This window comes from Eubalaena glacialis, chromosome 18 (genome assembly GCF_028564815.1).
Source record: "Eubalaena glacialis isolate mEubGla1 chromosome 18, mEubGla1.1.hap2.+ XY, whole genome shotgun sequence".
Lineage (NCBI taxonomy): Eukaryota > Metazoa > Chordata > Mammalia > Artiodactyla > Balaenidae > Eubalaena > Eubalaena glacialis.
In genome coordinates this window covers 51,168,279-51,193,739 of record NC_083733.1, presented here as the reverse complement: position 1 = coordinate 51,193,739, position 25,461 = coordinate 51,168,279, and the positions used below count along the sequence as shown (strand labels likewise).

Genomic DNA, 25,461 nt, shown 5'->3' with positions numbered 1-25,461 from the left:
GTTTCTGTTTAACGACACCTTAGTTGATACATATTGCTTATTTATTAACATTGATTTCATGGCCATCAGCATTATAACTCATGTCTGAATGAAGCGTATCTAACCTGTGTTTTCCCTGTAAGGCACATCACAGGCTTCTTGCAGTTAGGACACTAGACAGCACTTCAACACTATGCTGGGGGGCCCCTTTAAACAGCAAAATCATCAACAAAAAGCACAAAATGCAAAAAAGTGGGACTAAATAGATCACAACAAGGACACCTTATGATAAGAGAACTGAAAGAAGGCGGAGGGTCGCCTTGTTCAGCCTCAGCTGGGACCGTGTGCACATGGCAAGCTTGTTGCCGCTCTGCATGTATCTATGGGTGGCTGCAGACGTGCCATGAGTATTGATTTTAGGCTTACAAATAAATTTTACCCAGTAGGTAAATTCACAAACACAGAATCCGCAAATAGTGATGACTGACTGACTATACGCAACTCTGAAACCTATAATGCCAAGGACAGAAGCTGGTGGGGCACCTCACAGCGGGGTCTGACTTACACAGAGGCTGCTTCTGAAGAGGGAAACGTTTCTCAAGCCAGGCCCTGACTATGTGCATATGGGCTGGGTACTCCCCTTGACACACAGAGCAAGCCCCACTCCCCGCGAGGACTGCGGAGTATAGTAATAACATTTGGCTCCTGGGTGTCAGGAGCGGTCGCAGCTCTCACTGGGGCCAGCTGCCCCTGGCTGTTTCCTGGCACTGCTCCTGGTCACATCCATGCCCCTTCATCTGGAAACAGCTCCCCAATGTCCCATGCAGAAACACCCCTCACATATTCTCAGTGCCTCTGGCTCAGAGGGTACCGACTCTGACCTCCAGCTCTAAGGATGGGCAAGTCCCGCAGGCATGGCCAATCAGAGCCTTTCATCCCCTGCTAAAGGGGCTGGTTCAGAGATGGGCATGTGTCCCCAGCTGAGCCAATGCGAGTCTTCCCTGGGACTTGTGCGGGCACCGCCAGAAAGAGGTTTTCTCTTTCTCTAGGATTGCCAGTGGCCAGAACCTTTGTTGGCCTGGACCACCAGAGGCCATCTTTGCCTCCTTGAGGAGAAAGGTCAATACAAGAGAGAAGCTGAGCTGAAGGATAGAGCGGAAGGGCTGGCTTTCTGAGAGCATTGTCCGAGCGTCTGGACACAGCCCTCCTGAAGGGAGACCAGCTCCTGGAGAGTGAGAGAGTAGCATGGACATACATACACTACCAAATGTAAAATCCATAGGTAGTGGGAAGCAGCCGCATAGCACAGGGAGATCAGCTCGGTGCTTTATGACCACCTAGAGGGGTGGGATAGGGAGGGTGGGAGGGAGGGAGAAGCAAGAGGGAGGGGATATGAGGATATATGTATACGTATAGCTGATTCACTTTGTTATACAGCAGAAACTAACACACCATTGTAAAGCAATTATACTCCAATAAAGATGTTAAAAAGAAAAAAAAAACAATAAAAAAAATAGATTAAAAAAAAAAGTTAATAGATTTATCTTGTTGCTTAAGCTATATCAAACTGAGTTTCCATCATTTGCAAACTTGTGCATATGAATCTCCCTCTTGGCTTTTCTGTTCTTGTGGAAAATAAGTCCACCCTCACCACTGGCATCATTGGAAATCACCTCTTTATACTAAGGAAAGTCCACATGAATGGAATGTGAGGAAATCTACCCAGAACTCCCACGGGTGTGGAATCCTTCCACATTTAATTACTCACTGTCTCTGGCAAAGTGGCAGGAGCTCACGGAACCTTCATGACCCTGCATCAGAGTCACACAGGCTCCATGGTTTCGAAACTCCCCTGTATGGACGTTCCATATTTTTAAGGTTTTATCCCAAGAGCTTGTACACAGGAAATGGCCACTGAAGGTAAAACAGCAGTTTGAGATTGCATTGGTGTGTGCTCTGAAACATATATGGAAGGGTGCACACATTAGTACATCACTCCTGGAGGATCCGAGGACACACTAAAGGGGAGGTGAGTGGAGGGGGCATTGGAGCTGATCCCCTGTGACCTCATGGACATCATTCCTTTGATCACTGCCTAAATAGTCTAAATATTAATTACTCTGACTATGTCACACTGTTCCAGGATGTCCCAATAATGGCAATATTGACTTTTTTTTGCTGGATAATTCTTTGTGGTAGGGGGCTGTCCTATGCATTGCAGGATGTTTAGCAACATCCCTGGGTTCTCCTCACTATATGCTGGTAGCCTCCACACGCAGTTGTGACGACCAAAAAATGTCCCCAGATATTGCCAAATGTCCACTGGGGGACAAAACTGCCCCTGGCTGAGAACCACTGCCCTATTCAGAGCTGCTTGAGGCTTGAGAAAAAAGAGCAGCTAGAAAAGTTGTCAGTGATTGATAGTTAATGGACTAACAGCCTTTCAGATTTAAAGTGGGTCTCTCCTGCTCTCCCTCCCTCCTCGTTTCTCTCCCAGACATGGGCGCATGGCTCCTTCCACCCATCCTCCTCTCCCACCCCTCTCTCACTCACTCCCCCTACTTCTCCTCACCCCAAATGCTCTCTTTTTTCCTTTGCCTCTCTCCTTATCTGTCTTCAGTGTCACTAAAGCATATTTTAATATTGGGCATTTAATTAATAAAGTTTGGGGTTATTCATTCTCAATTTTTAAATGTCTTTTTTTTTAGAGAAAAGAATTGTCCGAATTTTGCTTTTCTTTGTTTTGTTATGATCCTCAAAGTATTTTCCCTGTGACTGTCATCTCCTGTTACAAATAGAGTTTTCAAGCAAACTTATAAACATAATTGAGCATCTCTGAGTAGCCTGGATTATAATATCAATTCATCTAAATGAAGAAAAGGTTGAACAAGACTGTTTTCTAGAGCTCAAGTCAGAGTTTTAGACTCTTTTAGTTCTTTGAAGCTCACAAACTGAGTAGGATCAAAGGAGAAGAAATGTCAGCTTCCCAGGGGTGTCCAGGCTTAAAATGTCCAAATCCCAGTGCCTGGTGGGGCAAGAACCATCCCAGCATATACTGGAGGTGAATAACAAGCCCTCCTCTGAATCCAGAGACTGTCACTGAGGTTTAAACCAAGGCTCTCTCTCTTTTCCAGGATGCGGCTCTCATTTCAGATAAACTCCACATATCATAAAAGACCATTTTACTTAGTACAAAAGTTTGGGGAAAGCGTTCTGGACAAGATGGAGTCAATGTACTGCTCCCCCTTCCTCCTGTTAAGTACAGCTAACAGGGGCTTCCCTGGTGGCACAGTAGTTAAGAATCTGCCTGCCAATGCAGGGCACACAGGTTCGAGCCCTGGTCCAGGAAGATCCCACATGCCTCAGAGCAACCCCGCAGAGCAACTCAACCCGTGTGCCACAACTACTGAGCCCGCGTGCCACAACTACTGAAGTCTGCCTGCCTAGAGCCCGGCTCTGCAACAAGAGAAGCCACCGCAATCAGAAGCCCGCACACAGCAACAAAGACCCAACACAGCCAAAAATAAATAAATAAAATAAATAAATTTATTAAAAAAAAATAAAAAGTACAGCTAACAACCCTGGGCATTTATAAAGCAAACAGAAGACTGCAAAAGGTGGAGAAGAGAAGGCAGACCAGCTAAGGATCTTGGGACCCAAGGATGGCATGCTGTTGAGTCCCTGTAGTTTTCTTTTTGTTTCTTATATCCTGGACTGGGTACCGGGAAAGCCTGCAACCCCCAAAACAATAAGGACTGGATAAAAAGCTCCCAAGAAAAGCCTGTTCTCCCTAGCCAAAGGGATAGCCTAGTAAGACAGAAAACCTTTACACAATGTCTGCCTTACTCCAGCCAAAAATCTTGGGAAAAACTGCAATCCCATCCCCACCACTGTCAGCAAAGTCTAGAGTCTAGACTGCCACCCTTGCCAGGCTCTAATGAGGTAGCCTGCTAAAACAGAAGATTTAAGTAAGACTTAGAGTCTCATAATGCAACACTCAAAATGCCCAGGCTGCAACTGAAATTCACTCATCATACTAAGAGCCAGGAAAATCTCAACATGAACGGAAAAGAGAGTCAACAGACGCCAATACTGAGATGACGGAGATGTTAGAATTATCTGACAAGGATTTTTAAGCTGCCATCACAAAAATGCTTTGATGGACAATTATAATCGTGCTTGAAATAAACAAAAAGATTGAAAGCCTCAGCAAAAAAATAGAAGATATAAAGAATGACCAAATGGAAATTTTAGAACTGAAAAATACAATAATAACAACAACAAAAACCCTCAGTGGAGAAGATAGAGGAAATAATCAGTAAATATGAAGACAGACAATATAAATTAACCAATCCAAAAAATAGACTGAAAAAAAACAGAGCCTCAGAAACCTGTGAGACTATAACAAAATACTTAACGTTTGGGTCATCAACATCTCAGAAGAAAGGGAGAAATAACATAGACCTGAAAAAATAATCAAAGAAATTGTCTAGAATTTTACCAAATTTGGCAAAGGACAGATTCAAAAAGCTGAGTGAAGCCCAAGTAGGATAAACCCAAAGAAATCTATACACAGACATATTGTAATTAAACTTTTGAAAAGTAGAGAAAAAGAAAAAAATCTTGAAAGCAACGAAAGAGAAATGACACCTTACTTATAGGGGAAAAACAATTTGAACGGCAGTGGATTCTTCATCAGAAACCACGGCGGTCAGAAAAAAGTGATATGACAGTTTTCAAATGATGAAAGAAAAGAACTGTCAGCCCAGATTTCTATATCCAGCAAAAAATATCCTTCAGGATGGAAGGAGGAATCAAGACATTTTCAGATGAAGGAAAACAAAGAGAACTTGTTGCCCTCAGACCTACCCTAAAAGAATAGCTAAAGGAAATTTTTCTAAACAGAAAGAAAATGGTGAAAGAAGGAAACTTGGAATACCAGAAAACAGAACATGGTAAGCAAAAGTATGGGTAAATACAATAGATTTTCCTTCTCCTCTTGAGTTTTCTAAATTATGTTTGACAACTGATGCAAAAAAATTATAACAAAGTACTTGTGTTTATTCCTTGCAAGCTTCAAAATCAGTTGAGATTATGAATTTTCAAACTTCTCTAGTAACACCAGCTATATAATTTGCAGGGCCCAGTGCAAGATTAAAATGCAAGGTGCCAGTTTCTCAAAAAGCTTTGCATAATATTACCACATGATCCAGAAATTCCTCTGCTAGATATATAGCCAAAAGAATTGAAAGCAGGGACTTGAAGAGATATTTGTACACCAATGTTCACTGCAGCATTATTCACAACAGCTAAAAGACAGAAGCAACTCGTGTTCCTCAACAGATAAATAGATAAAATGTGGTATATACATGCAATGGAATATTGTTCAGTCATAAAAAGGAATGAAATTCTAATACATGCTATAACATATATGAACCTTAAAAACATTATGTTAGCCACCATCACCCTGATACCAAAACCAGACAAAGATGTCACAGAGAAAGAAAACTACAGGCCAATATCACTGATGAACATAGATGCAAAAATCCTCAACAAAATACTAGCAAACAGAATCCAACAGCACATTAAAAGGATCATACACCATGATCAAGTGGGGTTTATTCCAGGAATGCAAGGATTCTTCAATATACGCAAATCAATCAATGTGATACACTATATTAACAAATTGAAGAAAAAAAACCATATGATCATCTCAATAGATGCAGAAAAAGCTTTTGACAAAATTCAACACCCATTTATGATGAAAACCCTCCAGAAAGTAGGCATAGAGGGAACTTACCTCAACATAGTAAAGGCCATATATGACAAACCCACAGCCAACATCATCCTCAATGGTGAAAAACTGAAACCATTTCCACTAAGATCAGGAACAAGACAAGGTTGCCCACTCTCACCACTATTATTCAACATTGTTTTGGAAGTTTTAGCCACAGCAATCAGAGAAGAAAAAGAAATAAAAGGAATCCAAATCGGAAAAGAAGAAGTAAAGCTGTCACTGTTTGCAGATGACATGATAACTATACATAGAGAATCCTAAAGATGCTACCAGAAAACTACTAGAGCTAATCAATGAATTTGGTAAAGTAGCAGGATACAAAATTAATGCACAGAAATCTCTTGTATTCCCATACACTAATGATGAAAAATCTGAAAGTGAAATTAAGAAAACACTCCCATTTACCATTGCAACAAAAAGAATAAAATACCTAGGAATTAACCTACCTAAGGAGACAAAAGATCTGTATGCAGAAAACTATAAGACACTGATGAAAGAAATTAAAGATGATACAAGCAGATGGAGAGATATATCGTGTTCTTGGATTGGAAGAATCAACATTGTGAAAATGACTATACTACCCAAAGCAATCTACAGATTCAGTGCAATCCCTATCAAACTACCAATGGCATTTTTCACAGAACTAGAACAAAAAATTTCACAATTTGTATGGAAACACAAAAGACCCCGAATAGACAAAGCAATCTTGAGAAAGAAAAACGGAGCTGGAGGAATCAGGCTCCCGGACTTCAGACTATACTACAGTGCTACAGTAATCAAGACAGTATGGTACTGGCACAAGAACAGAAATATAGATCAATGGAACAGGATAGAAAGCCCAGAGATAAACCCAAGCACATATGGTCACCTTATCTTTGATGAAGGAGGCAAGAATATACAATGGAGAAAAGACAGCCTCTTCAATAAGTGGTGCTGGGAAAACTGGACAGCTACATGTAAAAGAATGAAATGAGAACACTCCCTAACACCATACACAAAAATAAACTCAAAATGGATTAAAGAACTAAATGTAAGGCCACACACTATCAAACTCTTAGAGGAAAACATAGGCAGAACACTCTATGACATAAATCAGAGCAAGACCCTTTTTGACCCACCTCCTAAAGAAATGGAAATAAAAATAAAAATAAACAAATGGGACCTAATGAAACTTAAAAGCTTTTGCACAGCAAAGGAAACCATAAACAAGACGAAAAGACAACCCTCAGAATGGGAGAAAATAGTCGCAAATGAAGCAACTAACAAAGGATTAATCTCCAAAATTTATAAGCAGCTCATGCAGCTCAATATCAAAAAAACAAACAAACCAATCCAAAAATAGGCAGAAGACCTAAATAGACATGTCTCCAAAGATGATATACAGATTGCCTACAAACACATGAAAGAATGCTCAACATCATTAATCATTAGAGAAATGCAAATCAAAACTACAATGAGATATCATCTCACACCAGTCAGAATGGCCATCATCAAAAAATCTACAAACAATAAATGCTGGAGAGGGTGTGGAGTAAAGGGAACCCTCTTGCACTGTTGGTGGGAATGTAAATTGATACAGCCACTATGGAGAACAGTATGGAGGTTCCTTAAAAAACTAAAAATAGAACTACCATACGACCCAGCAATCCCACTACTGGGCATATACCCTGAGAAAACCATAATTCAAAAGGAGTCATGTACCACAATGTTCATTGCAGCTCTATTTACAATAGCCAGGACATGGAAGCAACCTAAGTGTCCATCGACAGATGAATGGATAAAGAAGATGTGGTACATATATACAATGGAATATTACTCAGCCATAAAAAGAAATGAAATTGAGTTATTTGTAGTGAGGTGGATGGACCTAGAGTCTGTCATACAGAGTGAAATAAGTCAGAAAGAGAAAAACAAATACCGTATGCTAACACATATATATGGAATCTAAAAAGAAAAAAAAAGGTCATGAAGAACCAAGGGACAAGACGGGAATAAAGACGCAGACCTACTAGAGAATGGACTTGAGGACATGGGGAGGGGGAAGGGTAAACTGTGACAAAGTGAGAGAGTGGCATGGACATATATACACTACCAAATGTAAAATCGATAGCTAGTGGGAAGCAGCCACATAGCACAGGGAGATCAGCTCAGTGCTTTGTGATCACCTAGAGGGGTGGGATAGGGAGAGTGGGAGGTAGGGAGACACCAGAGGGAAGAGATATGGGGATATATGTATATGTATGGCTGATTCACTTTGTTATAAAGCAGAAACTAACACACCATTTTAAAGCAATTTTACTCCAATAAAGATGTGAAAAAAAACAAAACAAAAACATTATGTTAGATGAAATAAGCCAGACACAAAAGGACAAATAACGTATGATTCCATTCACATGAAATATCTAGTATAAGCAAATTCATAGAGGCAGAAAGTAGAATAGAGGTTACTAGGGGCTAGGGTTGGGGGGAGTGGGGAATTATTATTAATGAGTACCGAGTTTCTGTTTGGGTGATAAAAGGGTTTTGGAAATAGAAAGTGGTGATGGTTGCACAATACTGTACATGTAATGTCAGTGAAATAAGTTTAAAATGGTTAAAATTCTATATTTTACCACAATTAAAAAAATAATAATATAATATCCCCCAAACCACTGAATTGTACACTGGAAATGGGTGAATTGTATGATGTGTATGAATTATATCTCAATAAAGCTGTTAAGAAAGGCAGCCAGCAGGCAGGAAAGAAGGGGGAAAAGTGATGGCTTCTGGGGAAACAATGGTTACAGGACAGGTAAGAGAGAGATTTTTCACTATCTATCCTTTTGTACCTTTTAAATTTTGTACTGTGTTGCATGTTTTACATTTTCAAAAAGTAAATTACATATTTTTGAAATAAAAAATTCGAGGTCCCTTGTTCAAAAATGAAGAATTTCAAGATATCAACGGCAGAGCATTAAATCAAGCGTGAGCCTTTCTGTGTGGGGCGCCCTGTGTAACTTCAGAGGTTCATGCCATGAAGCCAGCCCTGTACTGCAGCCCTGAGAATCCTTGTCTCTATATTTTCTTGCTAAAAGCTACATTTCCAGAAAATTCACAAATGTGGGTCAATCCAATATCCCAACAGACATTTTCCTTAGCTCCCTTTCCACCGTCCTTGGGGAAACAAAGTGGAGTGGGTTGTGACACCCACAGCTGGAGCTGCGGCCGCCTCTGCTGTGTCACCCTCCTCGCTGCCACCACAGAGTAGGTCTAAGGAGCAGGGCAGGTGTCCCACGGCCCCTCCCGACCCCGGTGCCCACGGGAGTCACCCTTGGTAACAGAGCCCGTGCTGAGCGCCCACTATGCAGCCTGTGCTAAGGACCTTTGTGTGTTATCTCCTGCAGACCTCACCTGGGCTCAGTTTGCAGGTGAGGAAACTAAGGTCCAAGGTCACCCAGGATGAGAACCTGCACTCTCTTAACCCCGGGCCAGAGCCCCAGGGGAAAGCCTGGTCCAGGCCGGCCGGGCTCGTAACTGAGCCAAGCGGGCAGGGTGACAGGGCATATGCACATTCTGGGATCCTGACTCCGAGGCCCGCTGGAGAGGGCTGGCCACCCACCTCGCGCCGGTGGCCACAGACAAAGTGAGCCTTGCAGGCCCTGGATTATCAGATCTTCCCATTTTACAAGGCATGCTGGAAATCCACATTTTGGGGTGGGAGTGGGACACTGCACAATGTTTACCAGTGTTGGCTCACACTGAAATGAATGCATCTGAGGGCCGTCCCAGCCCACGGGCCACAGCTAGTGGTTTCCCCCTGCCTGTCTGTCCCCTTCCCTTTCTCCATCTCCAGCCTCCTCACAGCACCAGTGGACCATAGTTGGAGATGCCCCACATTGACACCAGTTGGGGAGCCAAAGGGGCACAGGCCGAGTCCAGGAGGGCGTGAATGGGGACTCCCACCCACCTCCCCGCTGCAGGATGCTGCCCGGCCTCCCAGGGCCTCCTCACTTGGTGATGGTGAGCAGCGTGGCCTGGGATGTCACATCCCAGATCTTGATGCTCCTGTCCAGTGAGACGGAAGCCACCTTCTGGCTGTCTGGGTCAAAGCAGCATGCTGTGACCGACATCCTGTGATGATCTGAGGCACAGGGAAAGTGACTCGTTACCGTGCATCCCATACTCTGGGCCACAGGCTCCAAGGGACGCAGAGGCTCACCCTGCTCCCCTAGAGAGCGACAATATTACAGAGATGCAACTCTGGCTTTCATAAGGGACTATGCACTCACACAAAGTGCCTGCTGTGAACCAGGCTTTGGACAAGGAGCACTGCCCCTTGCCCCCTGCCCCTGCCGCTGCCCTTGCAGAGCTCCCAGGTGGATGGGGAGACACCCTTGAGCAGGCAATGATCTGCAGCATATGCCATGGCTCCCAGCCAGCAGAAGGAAGCCTGGCCCAGCCCCGAGAGGTCGAGGAAGGGACCTAAAAGTTATCGAGGGAAGCAGGAAAGGAAGAGTGCTCTAGGCAGAAAGAACAGCATGTGCCAAGGTCCAGCGTGGGGACAGAGCATGGAGGGGCATGGCGTGCAGCTAGAACTCCGAGTGTGAGGAGAGGTAGAGTGTGAGGTGATACATTAAAGGAAATATGCAAGCTGTGGGGCAGTGCACCTATCACGGTTCCATGTTGATAAAAATACATTAAATGCATGTGGGAAGTAGTACTGTGTGTGTGCAAACACACACACACACACACACACACACACACACACAGGAAGGCCACCCAGCAATGTACTGTTAATAATACGTACCTCCGGGAAGGAGTCCAAACAGGTACGGCAGCCTTGCACTTTTTACTTTACACACTTACAAATTATTTTTTTTTACAATGATTATGTATTTTTTAACTTTTTCTTTTGAGATAACTGTTAACTCACATGCAGTTGTAAGGAATAATACAGAGAGATCCCATCACCCAGTTTCCCCCAGTGATAACATCTTGCATAATCATTATACAGGATTACAACCGGGAAATTGACATACGATGATTTTTTTTCAGTAGATGCCATTCTGGTCTTTTTCTAATTGTCTGAATTTGTTTCTTTCTACATGACAATTAATAATAATAATATTGCAAATCATCAGCATTGTAAAACACTACAATAAATACTTTACGTGCATTATTAATAATCATTGTGATAATTATTTTTATATTTAAAAATTACAGATAAAAATGTTAAGAAGGCTGGGACTCCACTCAATAAAGAATTGGGCTTTAAATGTCCACGTGAGGTTGGAGCAGAGCACTGCTTCATTTATTACAAGCACGAGACTGAACGGAAAAGCCTTAAGCAGTCTTAGTTTTAACTGCCTGTGCATCTATCAATCAATGTCCCATCTTTAATGATGTGATTCATAGCATTGCAGGTTCACCAAATAAAGCAATCGAAAGTCACTGTCTGTCAAGTGACAAGTGGCTGTTACCACAGACAGAATAGAGCAGGGAGCCCACGCAAACTCACCTTTGATGTGGGACACGGTGGTGGTGTCTTCCGCATCTGTTATACAGATTCCACGGTCCACATCCAAGCCTGAGACCACGTATTTACCATCGGGGGAAAACTTACAGGAGACTATGAAGGTTTCATGACTGAGCTTCCACTGCAATAGGGCAACAATCCAAAGGTTTTCTCTCTAGCCCAGCATTCCAGCAGGACTTTCTGAAATGTTCTCTCTATGCACTGTTCAGTATGCCAGCCACTGGACACATGTGGCCATGGAGTACTTGTAATAGGCTGGCGCAAATAAGGAACTGAATTTTTGTTTGTTTAGTTTTCATGAATTAATTTTTAATTAATAAATGTAATTAATGTGTGTCTAGGACAGATGAACAAGGATAGGGAACACCTAGCAGAACTGGCAGCAAGGTTCTAGTAATGGCCGACTTTATTCTTTTTTTTGCACCAAGCGGCTTGTGGGATCTTAGCTCCCCGACCAGGGATCGGACCCGAGCCCTCGGCAGTGAAAGCGCAGAGTCCTAACCACTGGACAGCCAGGGAATTCCCCCTAGCCAACTTTTTTCTTGTTCAGTTTGGTGAGTGTTTATTGAATGTCTGCCCTGTGGACAAGACCCTACAGCCTCAGCCCCTTGGGACGAAGAGCTACTCAACATATTTAGGAAAGGAGGATCTCTCTGTATGTTCTAAATTATGGTATTGCCATTGTGAAGGTTTTTAAATATGCCCACCAATTCTTTGATAGTCCTCCCTCCAGCTAGTCCTCCCTCCACAAGCTGGAGCTTAATTACCTGCCCCAAGAGTGTGGGCTCGACTTAGTGGCTCATTTCTTTGAATACAATATGGCAGAAGTGATAGTGTGTGACTAGGTCATAAAAGAAACCAGGGCTTTCTCCAAAGAGGACATACAGATGGCCAAAAAGCACATGAAAAGATGCTCAATGTCGCTATTAGAGAAATGCAAATCAAAACCATAATGAGGTATCACCTCACACTGTTCAGAATAGCCATCATCAGAATAATAAACGGAAAGGGTGTGGAGAAAAGGGAACCCTCTTACACTGTTGGTGGGAATGTAAATTGGAGAAGCCACTATGGAAAACAGTACGGAGGTTCCTTAAAAAACTAAAACTAGAGTTACCATATGATCCAGCCATCCCACTCCTGGGCATATATCTGGAAAAGATGAAAACTCTAATTCAAAAAGATACATGCACCCCAATGTTCATAGCAGAACTATTTACAATAGCCAAGACATGGAAGCAACCTAAAGTCCATTAACAGATGAATGGAAGAAGAAGATGTGGTATAAATATACAATGGAATATTACTCAGCCATAAAAAAGAATGAATTATTGCCATTTGCAGCAACATGGCTGGACCTAGAAATTATTGTACTCAGTGAAGTAAGTCAGACAGAGAAAGACAAATATCACATGATATCACTTATATGTGGAATCTAAAAAAATGATACAAATGGACTTATTTAAAAACAAAATAGGGACTTCCTTGGTGGTCCAGTACTCCCAATGCAGGGGGCCCAGGGGGCCGGGGTTCAATCCCTGGTCAGGGAACTAGATCCTACATGTGGCAACTTTGTTGCCACACGCTGCAACGAAGATCCCACATGCTGCAAATAAGACCTGGTGCAGCCAAATAAATAAATTAGAAATAAGCATTTGGGAAAATGCTCAAAGTCAGGAGTAACTGATGCTTGTATATCTGCTAGTATTTAATGACACTATGCTGTTAACAGAATATACTTGCCCATGTTCACATTTAACATGTGTATAGGAAAAGAGACACCAAGGTGTCAACTGTAATCTCTGGGAGTTGTTTTAAGGTTTTTGTGTTTGTTTTTTTGAACTTGGCTTATCTTGTCTTTCCAAAAATTGTTCACAATGAATATAAATTGATCTTCACACCAGGAAGGAAGATATTTTTTTTAAGGAGAGAAAAGAGGAGGAAGGGAGAGGAGAAGTGATGAGAAGCTGCTGGGGGAAGGGCAGTGGGGATGGGACAGGAGACCCTGAGGAGCCCCTGGAGCAGGGTCAGGGCTGCCTGGGTACCAGGCAGGAGAGAGAGGGGGATCTCGGGCCAGTTTGGATGGATGGACGGTGGTACCTTCTTAGATGGAGAACAGATTGGGAAGGGCCCAGAAGCCTTGTGCTTCGGCCACGTGCATGGCCTTTGTCCCAACGCCTCAGCTCTGCTTCTTGCCCCATCAAAAGCAGACATCCCTAGGGGAGGGTCTCTTTTCCCATGCAGTTCCCTCAGCCTGGAATGCCACCTCCCACCCCCACCTGCACTTCTTCCCTTCTTCCACATGCTCCCCACCCCTCAAACAGAGCCCTCTTCTGCCTGCTTCAGAAAGCCTTCCTTCCCTGAAGCCCACCCTCCGTCATTTTGGGTCCCTGAGAAAATTTTCCTTTCCTGAAAGATTGGCTACTCTTCACACTCCATGCCCAGTGCAAGGCCACTTAAGGCCCAGTCAAGACCCTGTGCTGTGAACTCTGCTGAGTGCACCATGGTGACCTCAATGGGAAGGAAATCCAAAAAAGAGGGGATATATGTATATGTATAACTGACTCATTTTGCTGTACAGTAGAAACTAACACAACATTGTAAAGCAACTATACTCCCATAAAAATTAATTTTACAAAAAGATCCTGTGCTGTGATGTCTCCACTAGGGCAAAGCATACGTACCAGCAGCTTGCCTGTTTCAAGGTCCCAAGCCCTCACTGTTTTGTCATAAGATGCTGCAATAATTCTGGAAATAAAATGACAAACACAGGGTCTTAATGACCCAGATTATTATGCCTGTGGTTTCTATGAAAAAAAAAAATGGGAAATTTTTACAGAAAATTTCTATAGTTTAGGACCAAGATTGCAAATAACACCTGAATCTTCCTAAAGATGCTCCATGAGCCCCCCCGGAGAACAGAGGTTCTCAGTGAAAACAGAGAGCCCCTAACACAGAAGGCACCACAGCACCATTCTCTTCCTTAATCCCTCAGTCACACAAATATGTTCTTTTATATCTGGGGCGTTAAAGGTATCATTTCTTCTGTTCTGTAATTGTCTTCTTCTAGAAGGAGCTACAACTCACAAGGATCAGTCACTTCTTTCTCTGGTCACTTGTCTATATTTTTACAGGAAAAGACTTTCATAGCTCATCTCATTCTGAAATGCTTTCTTGTACATTTAGTAAAATAATATAAGTGTTCCCTCGTCTTCTTATATTGCATGTTTCTGTGACAATCTCTGTCCTCTATGTAAGATAAATTCCACGAAACAAATTCCCACACTAGTTTTCACTAGTAGACTAATTTTGTAGCTGCTGCTCAGGATAAAAGTGAATCCACTTTAAAGCAAATCCCCTTTTAAAGGCCCGTCTCACATCTGCGTGAAGGGTAAATGCAAGTGCATCCCAGAGGCTGCCTCCCAGCCCCGACGCTCCCCAGGTGACAGCTTGGGCTTGCCTCTGCTTCCTGGGTCTCGGTTTACCCTGTGAAATGAGGTCCTAGACTGAATCGCTAGTGAGCCTTGCAGTTGACCCAGTCCACAGGTGTGACTGCAGGAAATAAACTCTGTGAAGAACATTCAGACTGGCTTTAGCCACAATAAATTTTGCCTTTTTAGCATTTTAAATTTTCAAAGAGTTATCACATCTACTTGATTCTCACAGCAAAAGATGGGAACCATGAGACCGATATATGGGAGTAAGGTTGGGTATTTGCTTAAAAGACAGTGAACTGTCCCAGGCATGCTGTGTGCTGGCCTGCTCTTCCCTCTCACTTTCCTGACCAGAGTAAAAGGAGGGCACGTCACCTTCTGCTGTCAGCCGTGACGCTGCATTCTAAAACAGGAGCTCCGGGCCCCGGCTCAAAATTCCGAACAATAGATCCATCCACGGCATCCTCAGATCAGCAGGAGAGAGGGGGAGAGGGCCAGAGGTCACTGAGGTGTCAGCTGAAGCTGTGACTGAGTTCAGCATCAGCCCTGGGCTTGTCTGAGAACCTTGAGAACCTGAGAACCTTGTCCTATGACTCTCACCCAGCTCAGAGGGGCAAAAGGACTTCCCCTCCACTCCCAAAGCAGGAAGGACACCCTCGCCGGCAACCCCGGAAAACTCCCCCTCGATCCCACAGTGGCCGATGGAAACAGGCGGCTCTGAGGGCAGAGCTGCAAACAGGTAATTTTCTCATTCTCTACTGGCAAAAGAGGCGCCACAAAATCTAGCAAGATCTTTCAAGAACTTTTTAAAAGTTCCCACTGTTTGACCTAGCAATTCTATCCTGAGGGGTCTCTCTTAAGGAAATAATCTGAGTTGTGGCCAGACTTATGCATGAAAAAGGTTTGTCACGTGTGATAGGGGACAGACGGCAAACATATGGGCAACAGTCTGTGTCCACCTAAAGGGGGCAGTTAAAACAAATTTGAGCACACCCAACAGTGGGGCCCAAGCAACTGGGATCACACTGAAGGGAGATAACTGCAGAATATGATGAGAACAGAGCAGGGTAATAACTGACGATATCATGGGAACAATCGGGGTACCAAAGCGAAGGGTGCATGCTGTGGCAGAGATAAAATACTTTCAGTAAGAAATGTGTCCACAGCTTTTCAGGATAAGCAGGGGTGGAAAGTCCCCTTGAAACAAATGTTATTAGTAAGACAGTGAATTCATAGAAAGGCCTTGCACTGTTATATGAAATTATGGTGCCCGGTTGGGGGAGCTTTTGGCCTGACCAGGGCAGGCCTGGGACAATTCTTCCTGATATGCAGAGACCACTTTGCATGAAGACCCCAAGCCTGCTGGGAGGCAAAGGACCCTGTGTCAGGGGTCCTCAAGACCACCCCCAGGATTGGTGATTCTCCAGGACTCCGAATATAGTCGTGCTCACGGCTAAGATTTATTACAGCCAAAGGACACAAAGTAAAATCAGCAAAGGGAAGGGTACATGGGGTGAGGTCCAGAGGAAACCAGGCACTGCTTGCAAGAGTCTCTCTCTGTGGGTCACACGGGACATGCTTAATTCCTGCAGCAACCAGTTGTAACAACGTGTGTGAGGTGCTGTCTACCAGGGAGACGCACCTGAACCCCGGGGCCCAGGTTTTTATCGGGGTCTGGTCACACAGACACTCTGCAGCATGCACCAAAATTCCAGACTCCCAGGAGGAGAGCCGGTGTACAGCATCAACCGCGTGGTTTGCACAAACCGTCTGTGAGCCCCCTTTATCACTTAGGGAAAGATTCATGACTATAGAACACCGTTTACCAGTCAAGTTCCCAGATGCCAGCCGAGGCCAGCCTTGCCAGTGGGCCTTTCCAAGGACAGCAGTCTCAGGCCTACTGTGCGAACTCTTTTCTGCACAGACCCAGTCTCCCAACCCCTGCTCCATGAAACTTGAAACGGTGGGGTTGTGTTTGGGTGAACCCAGCAGGCCTTAATCAAAGCCCACCGACAGGAAGAGATCCCAAAGAGGAATTCATGGGAGCAGGACACATTCAGGCTGGAGGCCCAGCTCACGAGCCTCATGGTTTGGGAAGAAAGGGCTGGCTCTGACAGCCTGTGATCCAGCCTCCCTGGCTGGTGTGTTGCTCTAGGACAAACATTGTCCTGGAATTAAGAAAATGATCACCGTGGGGCCTGGGGCTGAGGCCCACGGCAGTCTGTGCAGGGCCCCAGGCCAGTTAAGGGCAGTACTAGAATGGACTGATGTCCATGCGACTGTGCAGGTTCAGTGTTCAGTAGTGCTGCCATATGGTCAAGAGGAGGAATAGCAACCATGGACAGATAACTCTCTTGGAAAATGTGCACAGTCATGAATGATTTGGCAGGAGATATTCAATATACGGCAATACAAGCCAGATGTTGTTAGTGAATTCCAAAGACAGTGGAAATGCCTCTGTTTTGTATTGAATGTTTCTTGAAATAAATGGGCCATTGGCTAGGGGTGTGAGAAGACAAATAAAGACAGTTCCCCCTTCACCGGGCATTTGGAACCAGGAATTCTTTCTGTGGACTCAGATAATTTAAGGGGGTATGTTGGTTGGACTTTGAATGAATGGGGAGGAAGGGGTTCTAATAAGTGGTTAGAAACATAAAGGAGATGTGACAGTATTTGTAGCCCAAGTTTATTGTGATTATATAAACAGTTTTTCTGTATGGTTTCAATTTCATAAATGTGTGTGTACATGTGCGAACAGGAAAAAGAAAAGCTACACTCCAACATTTTCATGGTAGTTAACTCAGGGTTCACGGAATGATGGTTTTTTTCTTCTTTGTGTCTTTATGTATTTTGGTGATAAAACCATATTACCTTCATAGTATGAGAAAAACTACCAGTGATTTTTTTTTTACAATGATTGGAAAGAGATGTACCATATTAGAGAGAGATTGGGCACAGGATTAAGGATAATTTTTTTCTCAGCTTCCTCATACATTTATGGTCTTTCTAAATTATTCACAATGATCTGCAGTTAGGGGAAAGGGACCTTTTTAAAAGATTAAACCAGAAGTTTGGTTTTGGGTGGGTTGAGAGGAAGGACTGGAGATGGGAGATGATGAGAGTGGAGGAGAGAAGGGAGAGGCAAGGAGACATTTGCCCAAGATACTGTGACAGAGAAGGTGATGCGCAGGGTAATGGCTTAGTCATCTCCTGAGGGAGGGCTCATGGCACGAGCTGCCGCTGAGGCAGGGAGAGCCACAGGAGGAGCCAGGAGCAGAGAAAAAGATGGGGAAAAGAGAGCCAGGATGGGGAAAGAGGACCATTGGAGGGGCAGCCAAGGCAGGGAGACCAGAGAACTAGGGATTCTGCAACTAGGGGTGGAGGTGTGAAGGAGGGCAGAGGGACGGAGGGGGCAGCTGGAGAAGGTGGTGGCAGGGGGTAGGGCTGTGAGCAAGTCAGGTATTGAGGACGCTTGGGCAGGCTGAAGTGACAGTGTCCTGGATGGGGCACGGAGTAGGCAGGGAGCAAGGGCAGTGAGGCCGCTGTGCGGAGCCAAGAACATCTTGATGGATGGTCCCTAATCTTGGGACAACGAGAGAAAACAGGCAGATGTCCCCTTATAGAGACAGAAGCCCTCTGGCCAAAATAGACAGAAACCCCTGAGAGTCCTTCCACTGACTCAAAAGGTGAGAAGAACATGAGAAGCGTCTGAAGATGACAAAGCAAAATGCACACTTGGAAAGTCACCATTCCCCCTCCCCCTGGGTAACGACAACCAGCAGAGACCCCCTCACCCCCAGGCCTTCTCAGTCATCCCAGAGGGTTGGGAAAGGGCTTACGGTTCCCAGAGGAAGCAGTGGTTTTCCCAACAAGAAGATCGTGGGTCTGGGTAGGGGGATGGGGGGTGGATAAGGGCCACAGAAGAGGAGAGAGTGGATGTCTGTTGGGACCTGGTATGGGCCAGGCAGGCCCTGGGGTGGCCCCAGCACACAGCTGATCCTGTGAGGCCTGGGGAGGTTTAGGGAGGCCCAGGAGGTCATGTAACCACCCAGGGTCAAACAGCTGGTAGGTCACTAATGTGGGGCCTGAACCACTTGGATAGTCCCCAGACCCTCCTGTCTAGTCTGCCTGGCTTGGTACCCACCAAGACCCAGAAGATGACCCAGAAGATGCTCCTCCAAGGTGATCTGGAGGGTAAGGAGCTATCCTCCACCTAGTTACCCAAACCAGAACCCAGGAACCAGCCTTGACTCACTCCGCCCTGTCCCCCTCCTGCCCCTGAAGCCAGATGAGACAGCAAAACTCGGAACTGACTGTCCTTCCCAGTGGGCCCTGCCCCAGCCACACAGTCATCTGTGGCCTGGCCCCTAATGGCCATTGCCATCTCCCAGCCCTGCTCCCTCCTCACCCCCTCCCGACTGACCAGCAGTGCCCCCAAGCAGGCCCACTAGGGTCTGCTGGCTATGCCCAGAAGACTTTGGAAGAGTTCTTGGTGGCCACCTCTCTGTAACCTCATCTGACAATCACAACCCTGTTCCTCTGCCCCTGCTTCCTGCACCTTGTGGCACTGACCTGTGCTCAGGCCTACCTCTCCCAATCACCCTTCATGGACAGGTCCCAGGTCTGGCCACTTTTCTGTCCTCTTGTGATCACCTAGGCCCAGCCGTAATACCATCTCTGTGGATGGAACTGGATATTCCAAATGAGAAGGAGACCCAGAGAGATAACACAGCTCCGAGACCCCAGGCAGGTCTCACGCACAGCCTCTAACAAAAGGTGGTGAGCTCCTGGTCCAGCGGTCTCCATCCCTGCTCCCACTGTTTCCAAATTAACAGGCTGACAGCAGCCACACTAACCTCATCTCTCTCTGGTGACTTGAAACTAGGGTGAGCCCTCACTTTGCTTCTTCTTCTTGCACTCTGCTCAGAAAGGTCTCTCCAAATCTTTGGGATCCTTGAATGTCTGGGAACTCAGTACTGGGGAACTCTCCACAAGAGGAAGCTTATGGGACGTTTTGGTTCCACCTAACACTGGGCCACCTACCCACAGCTTCACGGTGCAGTCATAGGAGCCACTGAGGACCTTTGTGTCATCCACACAGAAGTGACAGGAACTCACAATGTGCTGGTGTCCCCTCATAATTTTAAATGGGATCTGAAAAAAGGGTAGACTGAATGAGTTCAGAAGGTTGCAGAATACCAGATCAATAGTTTAAAAATCAATAGTATTCCTATACACTTGCAATGAACAATCCAGAAAAAAAATTAAGAAGAAAATTGCATTTACAAAAGCATCAAAATAGGAATAAATTTAACCAAAAAAGTGTAACACTTATACTCTGAAAATTACAAAACATTGTTAAAATAAATTTTAAAAGACTTAAATAAACGGAAAAGCAACCCATGTTCATGGATTAGCAGGCTTACTATTCTTATGAAAATACCCTCCAAAGTGATCTACAGATTCAACACCATCCCATCAAAATCTCAGCAGACTTCTTTTCTAAAATTGACAAGCTGATCCTGGTATCGGAGAGAGAGCAGTGAGCGGCCCTGAAGAGAGATCTTAGTTCCCTGCCCAGGAATTGAACCTGGGCAGCTTGGATGAAAATCAGGAATCCTAGTCGCTAGACCACCAGGGGCTAGAGGCTAGAAGCAAAGTTCCCCTGGCCCTTGCCCCATTTGAAAAATGAATTTCTCAAAGAGGCAAAAATTGTAAAAACAGGTCCAAAGTTTATTATTAGAGACACAGCACAACAAGGGGAGAGCACACAGAGAAACAGTTTGTTCATTTAAGACAGAAGCAAGGCAGAAGTACACACCTGGAGAGAAAGACTGTGGGCATCCTCCCTAACGAGGAGGAGTGCAGTAAAGAGGCGGTTAAATCATTTATACAGGGGCAGTTCTTCCACATCTTTGTTTACCTTTGGCCAACTTTCTTACTTCTTTTCCCACATCTGACTTGTTCTAGGACACTCCCCAACATGCGTGCACATCTTTTTGTCAAGATGGATTCCAGCGCAGAGGCTTGTGGAGGCTTGGCGTCACCTGTTATGGGGTGGTGGTCCCTCCTTTTTGACCCCCAAGGAGTCTTTCTGCACCTGTGAAGTCAGGGAGTTTCCCTTGACCTCAGGAGTGGTCATCTTATCTCTTTACTCCAGCAGAGCTCAGCTCCTGCCATTAACCTCGTCCTTGGCATGTCCAGGGAAAACAAAGCTTTGATTGTACTCCACTTGACAAAAACCAGCTGTTCAGCCCAGGGGCCCATCTACCTCCTACCTCAATCCTAAAATTTATACAGAAACTCAAGGGAAGCAGAATAACCAAAAAAATCTTGTAAAGGAACAAAGGTAGAGGTCTCACAATTTCCAACTTCAAAACTATTTTCAAAACATACAAAGAGACAGTAATCAAGACAGTGTAGTACTAGCATAAGGATAGACATATAGATGGATGAAATAGAACTAAGAATCCAGACATAAGCACTCATATTTTTGGTCACTTGATTTTCAACAAGGGTGCCAAGATAATTAAAAAGGGAAAGAAAAATCTTCTCGACAAATTGTGCTGGGACAAGTGAATATCCACATGCAAAAGAATGAAGTTGGACCCTTACCTCATACCATATATAAAAATTGACTCAAAATGGATCAAAGACCTAAATGTGAGAGCTAAAATTACAAGCCTCTTAGAAGAAAACATGGGTGTAAATCTTTGTGAATTTGCATTAGTCAATGGTTTCTTAGATGTGACAACAAAAGCACAAGCAGCAGCAGCAACAACAACAACAATGATAAACTGGACATTATCAAAATAAAAAACTTTTGTGCTTCAAAGGACACCATCAAGAAAGTGAAAAACAACCCATACAATGGAAGAACATTTTTGCACGTCATATACCAGGTAAGGGACTTGTATCTAGAATACGTAAAACACTCTTAAAACTCAACAATAAAGAAACAAACAATCCAATTTAAAAATAGGCAAATGATTTGAATAGGCATTTCTCCAAAAAAGATATGTAAATAATCTATAAGCACTTGGAAACGTGCTCAACATCTTAAGCCATTAGGGAAATGTAAATCAAAACCATATTGTGTAAAGAGAGTAAATCCTAAAAGTTCTCATCACAAGGAAAAAAAATATTATCTATTTCTTTCATGCTGTATCTATATGAGATGATGGATGCTCACTAAACCTATTATGGTCATCATTTCATGATGTAAGTCAAAACATTATGTTGTACACCTTAAGCTTATGCAGTGCTGTATGTCAATTATACCTCGATAAAACTGGGGAAAAAAAGACATTCGATTATAGTACCTAAATATAGAAAACAGAACAAACCAAACAAAGAAAGAAACATATTGAGATACCACTTCATACCTAGTTGAATGTCTGTAATCAAAAAATCAGACAATAACAAGAGAAATCGGAACTCTCATATAGGGCTGGTGTGAATGTAAAATTGTGCAGCCACTTTGGAAAATAGTTCAGCAATTCCTCAAAATTTAAACATATGTGTTAACTTATGATCCAGCAACTTTACTCCTAGGTTTTTACCTAAGAAAAATGAAACCAAATGTCCACACAAAAACTTGAACATGGGCATTCATAGAAATATTATTCATAATAATCAAAAATTGGAAACACCACACACCTGTGGTCAATTAATCTTCAACAAAGGAGGCAAGAATATACAATGGAGAAAAGACATTCTCTTCAGCAAGTAGCATGGGGAAGCTGGACAGCTACATGTAAAACAATGAAGTTAGACCACTCCCTCACACCATACACAAAAAATAAACTCAAAATGGCTTAAAGACTTAAGTATAAGACAATGACAACATAAAACTCATAGAAGAGAACATAGGCAAAACATTCTCTGATGTAAACCATAGCAATGTTTTCTTAGGTTAGACTCCCAAGGCCAAAGAAGTAAAAGCAAAAATAACCAAATAGGACCTAATCAAACTTATAAGCTTTTGCACAGCAAAGAAAACCATAAACAAAATGAAAAGACAACCTAAGGAGTAGGAGAAAATATTTGTAAACGAAGCTGCAACTGACAAGAGCTTAATTTCCAAAATATACAAACAGCTCACACGACTCAACAACAACAAAACAAACAGCCCAATCAAAAAAAGGGGCAGAAGACCTAAACAGACATTTCTCCAAAGAAGACATACAGATGGCCAACAGGCACACGAAAAGATGCTCAACATCGCTAACTATTAGAGAAATGCAAATCAAAACTACAATGAGGTATCACTTCATACCAGTCAGAATGGCCATCACCAAACAATCTACAAATAATAAGTGCTGGAGAGGGTGTGGAGAAAAGTGAACACTCCTTCACTGTTGGGGGGAATGTAAATTGGTGCAGCTACTATGGAGAACAGTATGGATGTTCCTCAAAAAACTAAAAATAGAGCTGCCATATGATACTGCCATCCCACTCCTGGGCATATATCCAGAAAAGATGAAAACTCTAATTCGAAAAGATACATGCACCACAGTGTTCATAGCAGCATTATTTACAATAGCCAAGGCATGAAATCAACCTAAGTGTCCAGTGACAGATGAATGGATAAAGAAGATGTGGTATAAATATACAATGGAATATTACTCAGCCATAAAAAAGAATGAAATAATGCCATTTCCAGCAACATGGATGAACTAGAGATTATCATACTAAGTGAAGTAAGTCAGACAGAGAATGACAAATATCATATGATATTACTTATATGTGGAATGTAAAAAAGAAAAGATACAAATGAACTTATTTACAAAACAGAAACAGACTCACAGACATAGAAAACAAACTTATGGTTACCAAAGATGAAAAGGAGGGGAGGGATAAATTAGGAGTTTGGGATTAGCAGATACACACTACTATATATAAAATAAACAGCAAGGACCTATGGTATAGCACAGGGAACTATATTCAACATCTTGTAATAAACTCTAATGGAAAAGAATCTGAAAAAGAATATATACAACATATATTCAGAATATATATATACTGAATCACTTTGCTCTACTCCAGAAACTAATACAACATTGTAAATCAACTACACTTCAATTTTTAAAAAATTGAAAAGATGAACTGGAAACAATCCAAACATGACCATCCACTGATGAATGAATAAATAAAATGAGGCATATCCACACAATAGAATATTACTAGGCAATAAAAAAGAAATGAAGGACTTCTTCTGATATGGCATGTGAGAAGCTTGGAAGTCACCACTCCATCGTCACAACAAGGAAAAAGCAGAACAAACTGAAAAATCAACAGCTCTTCTTAGATCCATAAGAGAAGTGAGGTCACAAGGCGAATGGCTGCCCGCCAAATTGGAGAGATAGACAGGCAAATACAAAGAATTCCAAGTTGCCAGAGCAGAAATCCAGAAGCAGCAACCTCCATGGGCACCAATGGCAGGATAGGGAAACCTGAACTGTAATTGACAAATGGCTGAAGGCTCAGTGTGGACAACTCGGAGAGCTGCGTTACTGGGTCCCCCCCACTTCTGTGAGTGTTACCTCCAGGAACAGTCCTAATCCTCACAGTGAAACCTGGAGAAAAGTCCCCTCATGCTTCCAGCAGGGAAAGGGAAAAGGAACCATCCTGAAATATGCCACAGCATCCTGTTCTTTTTAAGCTCTGCCCTCAGGAGAAACTAACCAGAGCCGAACCTGCTTGGATTTTATCGGAGACTAACTGTCCTGGGGAAAGGGAAACACCCAACCCCAGCCCCCACTAGTCATCCTATTCCACATGAAAACGACAGGTGAGGGTTGCAGACTAAACAGCACATGTGAAGTTCACAATCCAGAGGCACAGGCTCACTAAAAGACAGAGACCTACCTAATCATAGGATTGTAGAACGCTTCTCCACATCCCACACCTTGCGACCACATTATTAAAAGCTTATTTATAGCAGTTCCTTTTACCTAGTACATCATGTCTGCCCAACAACAACAAAAAAAATTACGAGAAATACTAAGAGGCAGAAAACAGTTTGAAGGGTCAGCACAAATATAACATCAAGACCAGACTCATATGGCACAGATGTTGGAAGTATCAGACCAGGAATTTAAAACAACTGTGATTATATGCTAAGGGCTCTAATGAATAAAGTAGACAGTTATGCAAGAACATGTGGGCAATGTTAGCAGAGAGATGAAAATTCTAAGAAAGAACCAAAAAGAAATGTTACAGATCAGAAACACCATAACAGAAATGAAGAACATCTTTGATGGGCTTATTATTAGACTAAACGTGGCTGAGGAAAGAATCTCTGAGCTTGAGGATATCTCAATAGAAACCTCCAAAACTGAAAAGCAAACAGAAAAAAGACTGGGGAAAAAAGAAAAAAACAGAACAGAATATCCAACAACCGTGGAACAACTACAGAAGGTGTAACATATGCATAACAAGAATACCAGAAGAAGAGAGAAAGGAACAGAAAAAAATATTTGAAGCAATAATGATTGAGAATTTCCCCCAAATTAATTTCAAACACTAAACCATAGATCAAGGAAGCTCCGAGAACACCAAACAGAATAAATGCAAAAAAAAAAAAAAAAAGAACTACACTTACGCATATCATTTTAAAGCTACAGAAAATCAAAGATAAAAAATCCTGAAAGAAGCCAGAAAAAAAAACACTTTACCTATAGAGGAGCAAAGATAAGCCTGACATCCAGCTTCTCCTCAGAAACCATGCAAGT

General features: G+C 43.2%; 1 protein-coding gene across 1 annotated transcript in view; it reads right to left on the bottom strand.

Annotated features, from left to right (window-relative positions):
• Nucleotides 1-25,461, bottom strand: part of WDR88 (WD repeat domain 88) — a 46,285-nt gene that overhangs the window by 13,632 nt on the left and 7,192 nt on the right. The window contains exons 2-7 of the mRNA XM_061172439.1: nucleotides 19,769-19,879; nucleotides 15,101-15,189; nucleotides 13,976-14,039; nucleotides 11,274-11,412; nucleotides 9,767-9,896; nucleotides 1,748-1,935 (exon numbers count right to left, since the gene is read on the bottom strand). Of these exons, the coding sequence (XP_061028422.1) occupies nucleotides 1,748-1,935; nucleotides 9,767-9,896; nucleotides 11,274-11,412; nucleotides 13,976-14,039; nucleotides 15,101-15,189; nucleotides 19,769-19,879 (721 nt within the window). The remainder of the gene's footprint in view (nucleotides 1-1,747; nucleotides 1,936-9,766; nucleotides 9,897-11,273; nucleotides 11,413-13,975; nucleotides 14,040-15,100; nucleotides 15,190-19,768; nucleotides 19,880-25,461) is intronic.